The following is a 12547-nucleotide window of genomic DNA, read 5'->3' as shown; positions in this document are numbered from 1 at the left end:
TGCACAATACAAATGGAACACCATATCGCAAGAATACTACCACATATTACAATTGTGATACACTCATTCGCCTTATATTCCAAACACAGTAGTGAAATCACTAAGATTCGCCTGCAAATAATTTAACATTGGTGGATCATGTGAATGGCTTGATTCTTCACTCAAAGAATGTCTCGGATTGGTCAGAATTCTTACGGCACACTGTACAAAGCAACACATGATTGGTTTGAGGGGCCATTTGCACATTGCAACCTTCTGTGATATCGATATTGCAGGCTAATATCGCGATAACTGTTGTCGTATGATATGTTGTACAGGCCTAGTGTGTCTGTCCGTGTGTCGTGTGCGGCCTTGAGGCAGACACAGATGTGTCCAACAGTGTCCTGCTTTCCCCTATGTGACTGTGCTTTTCTTTTAGGCCATGTTACATAGTGTGTGTGGGTGTGTGTGTGTGTGTGTGTGTGTGTTTGTGTGTGTGTGTGTGTTTGTGTGTGTGTGTGTGTGTGTGTGTGTGTGTGTGTTTGTGGGAGGCATATGATAATGGCTTATGTAACCGAGGTTGATGCTTGGATCCGCTTATAACGCTGCATATTGCTCACAGTCAGATGCTGTATGTGTGTGTGCGACTTCTCAGTAGCCACGTTTACATGCAGCCTAATAATCCGTTAATAATCCAACAAATAGCTCAATAGGATTAGAACATGTCCATGTATACACCTTAATCAGAATAGACTAGTCCGATTGAGGCCATTCTGAATACAGTTTCTATCTGATCGAGGTGGGTAATCCTGTAAATAAACCGTTAAATAGAAGAATAATAACTGTATAAATGCCTGTATCTGATTACATTCCCTATCGGAAAGTTTAAGTCCGTTCTGATCATGTTCGCCGCATCATAGTGAAAGTTTATAACATTCACCATGGCTGGAGCAGAAACTGGTCTGCAGAGGAGACGAAGTTTACGCTCTGATCTTTAAAAGACGGCGGTGGGACGGACATCCAGCTTATGTGTCTCAGAACACGACGTCTTCCTCTCGGCCTTCTTTAATAAGGACATGTGAAGGACGTTTTCCTGAGTCTGACATCATTTTAAAGCAATTAAAAACACAAGCACTGCTCACTGCTGCTCGTCTCACTCTGACTGGACTCACGTGATGCTTGTTGTCATGGTAACGTCTACACTGAGTGCTTCTCTGCGCATGTGCATAATTTTAGATCTGATTACTTGTAGTGAGCATGTAAACAGAGATTTTCCATCAGATTGTTGAGTAAAGTGAGCATAAACACCTCAGTCTTAAGGTATAATCGGAATGTTTGCAATCGGATGGGCAAAAATCCTTACATGTAAACACAGCCATTGAGTTTCCTTTTGTGATGTTTATGATTATGTGTACAAAATGTGTATGAGGTTTTATAGAGTCAGACGTTCCTGGTGTGTGCAGTGCTGCACAAAAGTCAGAGACCACCCTTCACTGATTTAATTTCCAGTCAAAACAGCCGTTAAATATAGGAACATAATCCACTTAGTTACATACACATATACACACATTTATATAAAATGATGAGCCGCAACTTTATCAACACGGAGATGAAGTGAAGAACGTTGGCAGTTATTAAAAATATATAATGGCTTGTCAAGTTCGAGGATGTATTAAACCGTAAGTTCCATTGGTTCTTGTAGTATATTCACTGAATGTAGGAAAAATGAGCTGACATGAAGACCTGAGCATTACGGCCAGACAGCTGGGTTGGAGCATCTCTAAAATGACAAGGCTTCTAAGGTCAGTAGTGGAGAGTACCTACCGGCAGTGGTCAGAAGAGGGTCAGAAGAGAGTCAAACTGGGGACAGGGTGTTGGGTGCCCAAGGCTTATCGTTGTGCAGTGGCAATGAAGACTATCCTGTCTGGCCTGAACTGACAGAAGGGCTACTGTGGGACAGTCTTAAAAATTTTTATGATTGTTACTGGAGGAATATTTCACAACACAGTGTCGTGCTCTTCTGCATATGGGGCTGTTTAGCCGCAGCTGGGTCAGAGTGCCCATGCTAACCCCTGTCCACCAAGGAAAGCGTCTACAATGCGCACACAAGTGTGGAACTGGACCTTGAAGCAATAGAAGAAGGTCGCTTGGTCCAGTGAGTTGTTTATCTTTTTTATATCATGTGGATGGCTGGGTACGTGTGCATGTTTCCTAGGGGTGTTTAAGGTTACCTTGGCCTCCATATTTATCTCAGTCTGATCGAGCCTCTTTGGGATGTGCTGGAACAACAAGTCTGATCTATTGCAGCTCCACCTCGCAACTTACAGGACTTTAAGGATCTGCTGCTAACGTCTTGGTGCCAGATACCACAGGGCACCTTCAGAGGTCTCGCAGAGTCCATGCCTCGCTGTGTTGAAGCTGTTTTGGCAGCATGCGGTGCAGCATATTAGGCATACTGTTTTGGCTCATCTGTGTATATAGACCTTTTCAGCCTACAGCAGTTTAACTCTGCCCAATAAGGCACAATGTAGAGGAGCCAAACAGGACAGAACTAAATATTCATGTTATAGGCACAGTAACTTAACCAACCTGCTTAATTTTAAAGGATAAAGCTTGGAAAATGATACATGATGACTATTTTTTGGTGCATAAAACCGCAGTTGACTTCAGGATAAAAAAATAAAATACAAGAAAAATATGGGACATGGGCTCTTTACTACCCATACCTGACAAAGTTTCCTGGTTTGCTCTGGGTATTTTGGTGAAGTTTCAGTTAAATGTGCAGTAGTCCCGAGCACATAGGTAAAAAAATTCTTCTTGAAAGATGTTATTCAAATCACAGTGATATTCAATAAAAAATGTACACAGGACAAAACGTATTGGCTTTGAAACTTGATAGATAGAGGTGATTTTTGAAAATTCCAACTAATTTTCCCACTGGGAAAACCAGTTTTGACCCAGCTGCTACAAGTACACAGTGATAACAGGATCTTAGTGAGGTTTGGTTGTCACTGTAATTGAGATATCACCTGTTACAGCCTGTGATGTCCAACAGGTGGCAGTACAGTATATTCATACCTGTGTGTATGTATGTGTTGTCTAGGTGACCATCCTTCGAGGAAAGGACGGCTATGGCTTCACCATCTGCTCTGACTCACCTGTACGAGTACAAGCTGTGGATCCAGGCAAGAACTCACTGCATATCAGCCTGAGTGTCTGTGTGTCTGCGAGAGAGAGAGAGAGAGAGAGAGAGAGAGAGAGAGGTTGTTCATACAAGTTGTCTTGTTTTTGAATGTATTTTTTGTGTGTTTAGAATGTTACTAATTGTTGTTGTGTCAAAGGGTTTGTACGACTGTTCATTTTGCTAGTCAACCAGTTATTCAAAAAGTAGATGTCAACTAGTAGTGGTCAACTAGTGGTCAATAGATAGTGGTCAATAAAAAAACAAAAAGCAGTAAGTGAACAGACTGCTACACGGTATATGATGAGTGTTTTGCATTAGAGGTCTGCACTCCCGCAGGACCTGCCGCAATTTCTTGTGGGATAGGACTAATTTTCAGTGCTGTGTGCAGGAGTGGGCGGGAAACCAGCCCACGGCAGGCGGAAGCGGGCCGAAGCATGCATGAAGGGAAATCCCGCAAATTAATGAATAGCGGAAATAAAGTAGAACGATCACTAAATTATATATAAATAATATAAAAGGATAACAGTAAAACAATTAAAATGAATGAAGTTGTTATAAAGAGTTGCGAAGCAGCCAACCACGTGAACAGCATGCAAACTTTCGTAGCGTATAGAGACGGCAGAGCCTTCAGTCTGATGGCCACAGTTGCCCAGCAAAACACCAAAAATAACCGCTCTGTGGTTTAATTCCTGCTTTGTGTTTACTGGGAAAGTTACTCACAGTGAGCCTGATGACCTTGACTGCCGTGTTATTTCAGCAGAGAATAATGTATTTGTGAATGGACTTAGATCGAATATTGGATGTCAGTTCACTTTGATGGAATTGTGCGGGTGGGATATTAATCATTTAACATCATTGAGTGCATTTCCATGCACTCAATAATCCAATCACAATCTGATTTCTGCAGTTATCTGATTATTCAAATGCTCATGTAAACTACATACTCCGATCTAGAAATCTGAATAAGAAATCTGATAAAGAGAGCTGGATTTTAGCTGAGTAATCAGGTTTCTCTGCATGTTACTCTGATTTCTTTCTTCAGAGTTCACTTTTGGAGTGACGCTGAAACCAAACACGAAATGAAGGGTATAAATATTCTTCATTTGCTAGATGATGTATGTTTATCAGGTAAAGTGGCGCAATGTTTTAAAAAAAACACGGCATGAAGTTTGAGTTTCACATTATGTTTACATCACATCTTCTTCTATGAGTTTATTGGCTGGTTACAAAGCAGAAATCTGAGTACTGTCTGACTCAGGTAGACCAGGAGTTTTCCCATTATCTGATTACTCAAGAGCATGTAAATGTTTGATTGAATTGCTGACAAAATCTGATTTTCTGCAGTTATCGGATTATTAAGTGCATGTAAACACACTCGGAGTTCTATGTCCATTTAACAAACTTGTTATTGTGATATTGTGATAGTGTGTGTGTGTGTGTGCATTAAAGAGAGGTTGGGAAGATTTATGAGTCTTTCTTTTATCAGGAACCAGCCCATGAGGGTGTGTGTATATGTGTGTGTGTGTGTGTGTGTATGTGTGTGTGTGTATGTGCGTGTGTGCAGGGTGTGCACATATGCCACCTTATGGATCATTTAACACTGCTGTTTAGTGGACATCTCATGGCCTGTTGAGTTTTACTGTGTGTGTGTGTGTGCACTTGTGTGTTCTCAGGTGGTCCTGCGGATCTGGCTGGCCTGCAGCAGTTGGACACTCTGCTGCAGTTAAATGGTCAGCCTGTGGAACAGTGGAAGTGTGTAGATCTGGCCCATGCCATCAGGTACATGTGTGCATGTGTTTGTTTGTGTACGTGTGTTTGTGTTCTTTTTAATCCTTTGTAGTCCTGGCGGGGGCCTGTGATGATAGCACAACACAAATATTCTGACATTATGAGGTCAGTTTGCCAGTCACTTTGACAAAATAAAATGTTTTTATTTGAAAAAGCATAAACCTCAAGATGAAAGGGATGGTAAGTGAAATGTAAATAAAACAAAGAAGCAGTTTTGTGAATCTGTTTGACCTCTGTTTAAACAGAAACAGTACAAAGACCAGATACTGAATGCTTTATCCTTTCAACTTTGTTGCTTTTTGTATCTATATGCTCGTTCAGCCAGGGTCTGTCATGCTATGGGGATGTGGTTAGACTGCAGGCAAATCAGATTTGTTTTTCAAGTGTCTCAAAAGATCCGATTTGAGACCTGATTATTCGCTGGCAACACACATTTTAAACGCGGATGCGGGAGACATGGAGGTACATCATCTTCCCCTCCAATCTTTTCAGAATTCTCTGGCGTAAGCGTAAATCTTTGGTGCTGCTTGAATCCCAGCAATTTCGTCACTCTGGATTTGACATTGTCATTGTTTGTTGCATTGCAAGTCACGCAAAAGGTATGTTGAAATCCAATTTGAGCGACCAGAGTGTCCAGACTGAGGCACATCTGTAAATGTTTCATGTGTTTTTTAGCTGTCCAAACTATCAAAAATCAATCTGGGTACAATCTGGATATGCCAAAAATCAGATTTGGGCTGGCAGTCTAAACACAGCCTTAGTGCCCATGGCACATCTGTGAAGGCACCAATAACACTGATAGATTGATGCACATTTTGGAGCAACATATGCTGCCTTCTAGATGACGTCTTCTTCAAGGACATCCATGCTCATTTCAGCAATACAGCATCAAGCCACATTCTGTATGTGTTACAACAATGTGGCTGCATGTACCACAATCAGAGAATGTGGGTGCTAGACTGGCCTGCCTTCAGTCTAGACCTGTGTCCCAGTAAAAGTGTGTCAGTCAAATATTGTTTATACTGTTTTGACAATAATACACGTCAAACAGAACTTACTAATCACTGCAAACCACTGCAGTGTAAAAAGAGTTTTTTTTGGTTGTTTTGGTTAAAAATATTTTTGAAGGTTTTTCAAACTAATCTCTGTTTACTGCATTTGTATATAACCACCAGTAACAACAGGCAAAAACTTGTCCACTCACTTTGGCTACGTTCACATTACAAGCCTCATTGCTCAAATCCGATTTTTTGCCCAAATCCGATCTCTCTGACATGATGGTTCACACTTGTTTAGGTAAGTGATTCAAATCTGTCATTAATGTGTGACGAACCGACGTCCTGAAATGACCCTCATGATCACATCCTACTCAGTAACGTCACCTGAATGAATCACTGCATCATCAGCACAAACTAACGAGCAGAACGAGCTTCGCTGAGAAGATAATTAACTCTGATCAGCTCTCAGCTTCATTATTAGAGCGAGACGAAGGAGAAAAAGGTGAGATGAGCCGCTTTTCCACCGTTTACAGGCTTTAACTTCTGTTCGGCGCTGCTGCCACGGTAACGCTGAATGATGGCGCACGCGCAGTTGAGAAAAAGCACATGAATTCCGATCTGAGCGTCACACTAAGGTCGCATGGCCACGAATCGGACATGTATTTGATCTAGGACCACATATGAAAGTGGTTCAGGTCAGATTTGAAAAGATCAGATTTGTGTCCACACAGCTCTGAAAACATCAGATCTGAGTCACATTAGGTCAAAAAATCAGATTTGTGCCACTTCAACCTGGTAATGTGAACGCAGCCAATTTTCTTTAGAGCAAAAAATCAACCATATGACGCAGATGCAGCACATAGAGATTAGGTTAATACAGGTGTGTGTTTTCCACACTGAGCTACTGCCTCATCATCTCTGTCTCCCATAAATCAAGTAACCTGCAGTAGATGCTCTTGCTTAATGAGGACAATGCTGAACAAACTGAACAATAAGAGGTGAATAATTTCTCGTGGCTACTGGAATGTGTTTCTGTGCCGTCTCAGCAGCGCCTCATTCTCCGCTCATGTTCCATAATTCAAACTGCTCTGGTGGCTGTGTAACTGCATACAAGCTGTGGAGTGTTTTTTTTTATTGGTTTTTATATTCAGGGCGCGTATATTTCTCCATTCAGTGACTGACTTAAAAAAGATGGTTCTTCAAGAGTTCTTTAGTAAAGGTCTATTCACAACCATGAGTTCTATTTAGAACCATTTCATGCCTAAGTGGTTCTTTGCATGGTGATATGGTTGTTTGGATGATGGAGAATGTGTTGCGTATATAAAAAGCTTCTGTTGTTACAAGCTTGACATCGTAACCATAGCAGAACCCTTTTTGGTGCTAAATAGAACCATTGTCAAAAAGATTCTATAGAGAACCATATACATTCTCCATCAGTCTGAAGAACCTTTTCACCATGCACAGAACTGTTTACGCATGAAATGGTTCTATATGGAAGAGCCAAGCTTGAGCCTTAGGTCACCATGCTCAATGTCAAGTGTCGGCTGGAGGGGTATAGCATTGGGCTGTGGAGCACTGTGTTCTCTGGAGTTGATGGAGCTCCATCCAGTTCCTCTGGGATGAGTTGGAGTGTCCAGCGTCAATACCTGACCTCACTAATGCTCAATCAAATCCTCACAGCAATGTTCCAACATCTAATGGAAAGCCTTCCCGGAAGAGTTGGAACTGTTACTGCAGCAAAGCAGGAACAAACTAAATATTAATATCCATCATTTCATTAGAAACATTGAATGAACAAGTGTCTGCAAACTTTTAGACATGTAGTGTAAATATTTCCTTTTTCTTTCTATCTCTTGTTTATTTATATACTCAAACATTATTATTAGCGCTGTCAGTCATGTTTTTGGATCCTACAGCTCATGCTGGACCAAGGCCAGAGCTGGTTTGGGGCAAATGGAGAAGGCACTTCAGATTATCATCAAAATGCTCTGTTATAAATGACTCACTCTTCTGCCTTCTCTACTTTTCTTCTAGCCGTCATTCATCACGCACGCTACTTCTCTCAGTCTTTGTGAGCAGCTAAGATAAAAGAAGACAATGTGCCAACCGTTTCTCTCTATTTATCTCTTCTACTCCTTCTTTGTCTTCCCTATTATTATCTCTTTCTCGCTCTCACTCTTTTTGTGTTTCTATGCCTTTCATCTTTCACTTCTCTCTCTCTCTCTCTCTCTCACGTTCCATCCTTCTCTCTCCCTTGCTCTATCTTCTCGATCTTTTTCTCTCTCCGTCTCCTTATCTGTACCTCTCTCACTTTTTCTCTTCCTCTCTTTTTCCATCCTCTTTCGTTCTCTTGCTCAATCTCTCTCTCTCTCTCTCTATCTCCATGCATTCATGTCTTGCACTCTTCCTGTTTGTCTGTATTTTTCTGTCCTCTGTTCTTTCCCTCTCTGTCTTATCTCTTTTTGTCTGTTACTCTCTCTGCCATTATCTCTCTTTCTCCGTTTCTCTCTCTCTCCTCTCAGATTTAGGCTCAGCTCTTTTTGTTGTCTTGTATTGTAACTATCAGCTGTTGCCAAACCAATGACTGAAGAATGTTTAGTGTTAAAATGGATAATAAAAATATTGAAGATGCACGAAAAAAAAATCTAATTTGATGTTCTACGTTCTAATTTGATTTACAAATCTGTGCATTTTATTACAGATATATGAGTGGACTAATTAAGCTTTATTAGCATATTAGCGGAAAAAAAACTTTTATCTCCAAAATGTTGGAGATTACAGGAAAAGGAAAAAACATATTTCACTTTTAATGTCAATGGAACCAGAATTTTTTTCAAGTCATTTTGGGCCGTTTCTTTTGGTCCATTCATCATGAAATTTACACACAACGTAAAGGACAACAGGTATTTTCAAATTATGTCAAAAACTTAAAAAACGACAAAAATGGAGATGGTTTTCTTCTGGCATCAGCGATATATTGTTTACGTCAATAATTCAACTTTAAACAGAAAATAAAATCACGCAAACGCATGGTGTTTGTAAATAAAGTGAACAGTTTCCTATTTTCCTCACCAACGTCCAGTGAGAGCAACAGCGGCTTCGTTCCCCACGTTAATAGACTGTTGCTTTCATTGTTGTATTACAACTTGTCTGGAGCTGAACTGGAGCTTTTTACTTTGCTGTTGCTTTTGGTAGTTGGCTGGACATTGATTTATCCATAGATGGCCTGCAAACTCTGACCAGTATAGTCTGCTGAAGGTGATAATGTTAATAATAATGTTTATAATTTCTGTGTTTCTACACTCATTGTCCATTTTATTAGCTTCACTGACCACATAGGAGCACAGTGTAGTTCTACAGTTACAGACTGTAGTCCATCTGTTTCTCTGCATACTTTGTTACCCTGTTTTTCAATGGTCAGGACCCCCATGGACCCTCACAGAGCAGGTACTATTTGGGTGGTGGATCATTCTCAGCACTCAGTGTCACTGCTGGACTGAGAATAGTCCACCAACCACAAATATCCAGCCAACAGCATCCTGTGACCACTGATGAAGGACTAGAGGATGACCAACACAAACTGTGCAGCAGCAGATGAGCTATCGTCTCTGACTTTACATCTACAAGGTGGACTGACAAGGTAGGAGTGTCTAATAGAGTGGACAGTGAGTGGACACAGTGTTTAAACACTCCAGTAGCACTGCTGTGTCTGATCCACTCATACCAGCACAACACACACTAACACACCACCACCACGTCAGTGTTACTGCAGTGCTGAGAATGATCCACCAGCCATATTGTACCTGCTCTGTGAGGGTCCTTTGGGGGTCCTGACCACTGAAGAACAGGGTAAGAGGGGGCTAACAAAGTATGCAGAGAACCAGATGCTGAAGCTGATAAAATGGACAGTGAGTGTGGAAACAGGGAGATGGATTTAATGTTATGGCTGATCTATGTATATATACTATACGTCTTTATTCTTTCTATCATTGCAGAAACAGTGTCAGTGAGATTACAGTGGTGGTCTGGCGTACTGGACCGTCGGTCAAGTCCAGCTTTGAAGGTCTGATCCATCACCCTTCTTACAAACCCTCCAACTACGACACACCAATCTCTCCACCCAAAAATAGACGAGGAGAAAAGACTCCCCCAGTGCCCCCCCTACCCGCGCACCACCGGGCCAGCCGCAGGGTGTTGGTGAACGGGTCAGAGGGCGTCAGACCTGCAGGCATGGGGGTGCCGTGGGGCGACAGAAGAGAGGAGGGAGAGACCAGGACACACACACAAACTCTGAGAGGGACCCGCGTCAAAGCGTCCAACGGGGACAATTACATCATCCTGTCACCAATCAACCCTGGCAGCCAGGTAAGCCTAGGACTTACTCTGACTTACTGTCAGTGCTCTGTACTGAAATAAACTACCATTCAAAATGTAGGAAGTTTTAGAATCACTTGTATTATTAAGATGTTATTACACAATAGATAATAGATTTAAATATATTATCATTAATTTTCAATGTTTTTAGATGTTGTAAAGTATTTGAGGAGCAACAAAAAAGTATTAAATATTAAATATTATCCTACAGTGATTGGTTTATAGTAATATTTGTCAGGTTATGTGCCCACATAGTAGTAATAATAATAATAGGCTTTATTTATGTGACACCTTCCATACATTACAAAGGAATTTTAGCAGAACATAAAAAGAAGAACCCCATGGACCCTCACAGAGCAGGTACTATTTGGGTGGTGGATCATTCTCAGCACTGCAGTAACACTGATTTGGTGGTGGTGGTGTGTTAGTGTGTGTTGTGCTGGTCTGAGTGGATCAGACACAGCAGTGCTGCTGGAGTTTTAAACACTGTGTCCACTCACTGTCCACTCTATTAGACACTCCTACCTTGTTGGTCCGCCTCGTAGATGTAAAGTCAGAGACGATAGCTCATCTGCTGCTGCACAGTTTGTGTTGGTCATCCTCTAGTCCTTCATCAGTGGTAACAGGATGCTGCCCACAGGATACTGTTGGCTGGATATTTTTGGTTGGTGGACTATTCTCAGTCCAGCAGTGACACTGAGGTGTTTAGGCTTATTAATTGATGACTACAGTGATTATCGGGCTTACATACTAAACTAACAACACAAGAAACAAGGAACTGCAAGTGATTAGAAGTCAGGCGATCTGGAATGGGGATGGGTGGATCTCTGAGAGTCCGGTGTCATGTGCTGCAGCAAGGAGTTCTGGGAAACGTAGTCCTGAGTGGCAGACTTGGCAATAGGCTCAGCCATGTCAGGAGGAGGCGTGACAGCAAGTAGTGTGTGAAAAATACACATTAAATTTTCCCTCTTTGTAAAACTACGTTTGATTTTTTGTTTTAGAAATGAATTACAATTCATTTGTGATAGCTGAAGATTACGAAGCTCATCAAAGCCAAGAGAGAGTTAATCTGCAGGACAGATTAGCAAGGATTCTGTGGATGGATTGAAATAATGAACTCGGTGCCATATGCTCCTGTAAGCCCTATAGCTCAGGAGTCTTTTGGGTTTGTTGGTCTGCACTGGTTTTTGAAACAGAAGCTGCTTGTTCCATACTGCATTAGGATGTCCTGCTGTAGCCTGATGATGACCCAGTGACCTTGCAGGCCCTCTGTTCACACTATTACAGTGTGAACAGAGAGTCCAATCTATGACAGGGGGAACGAGACCTTATTAACACAGTGTGCTGTAGAGGCAGTTCAGGGCCCAGACACCACAAACATGCTTGCAAATGGAATAATAGAAGAACCTGAAAAACAGCCATGCATTGATCTAGATTGGTGACTCAAGGTAGTCTTAGTGTGGGTTATCTGTAGTTTAGCTGGATGATATTTTATGAGTAGCATAAAATCTTAAACATTACTAGTTACTGTCTTATTTAGCCCTGTTTTACCTTTGGACAGTGCCAAAGTGATGTTAACTGAAAAACATTAGGTTGAAAAGCAAACAAAACCTGAATACATTTTGTACTATTATTCTAATATATCGCTGTTGTCGGAAGAAAACCTTGTATCTCCAAAATGGTAACTTTACAGGAGAAGGAAAAAACATAGTTTACTTTTAATGTAAGTCAATGGAACCAGATTTTTTTCCAAGCTATTTTGGGCCGTTTCTTTTAGTCCGTTCATCATGAAATTTACACGCAATGTAAAGGGTAACATGTTTTTTCAAATTATGTCAAAAACTGAAAAACGTCAAAAATGGAGATACGAGGTTTTCTTCCGAACAACAGTGATATGCTTCAGTGTTAAACACATTGATTGAAGGGGCCCCAAGATAGACATACTGACTTATTACTAAAATTATATCCTGACAGCACAGATGATTTAAAAGGAAAACTCAAGCGCTTTAAGAAAAAGTCAGAGGTGATATGGTAAAAACTTCGCTGATATGATTAGACGCTGACTTGACAAGAACGCATGAGATGTTTTATTTAGAATTCACTGGATTTCATTATTCTGAACTGTCACTTGTACTTTAACATGAACTTGCGACACCGTGTCAGTCAAAACCCCTTCGCTCGAGGACACACATCAAAGCATTGTTCTTGCCTTGTCACTTGTCAG

The 12547-nt window shown here is 41.2% G+C and overlaps 1 protein-coding gene across 2 annotated transcripts in view; it reads left to right on the top strand.

The window, feature by feature from the left end:
- The window catches only part of rgs3a (regulator of G protein signaling 3a), a 274848-nt gene that overhangs the window by 33213 nt on the left and 229088 nt on the right, over nt 1–12547 (top strand). For both annotated transcript variants that reach the window (XM_036580676.1, XM_036580677.1), the window contains exons 2-4: nt 3083–3164; nt 4837–4942; nt 9945–10314. In XM_036580676.1, the coding sequence (XP_036436569.1) occupies nt 3083–3164; nt 4837–4942; nt 9945–10314 (558 nt within the window). The remainder of the gene's footprint in view (nt 1–3082; nt 3165–4836; nt 4943–9944; nt 10315–12547) is intronic.

The sequence above is a fragment of the Colossoma macropomum genome, unplaced genomic scaffold (genome assembly GCF_904425465.1).
Source record: "Colossoma macropomum unplaced genomic scaffold, Colossoma_macropomum, whole genome shotgun sequence".
Taxonomy (NCBI): Eukaryota; Metazoa; Chordata; class Actinopteri; order Characiformes; family Serrasalmidae; genus Colossoma; species Colossoma macropomum.
This window is presented reverse-complemented; position numbering and strand designations above follow the sequence as displayed.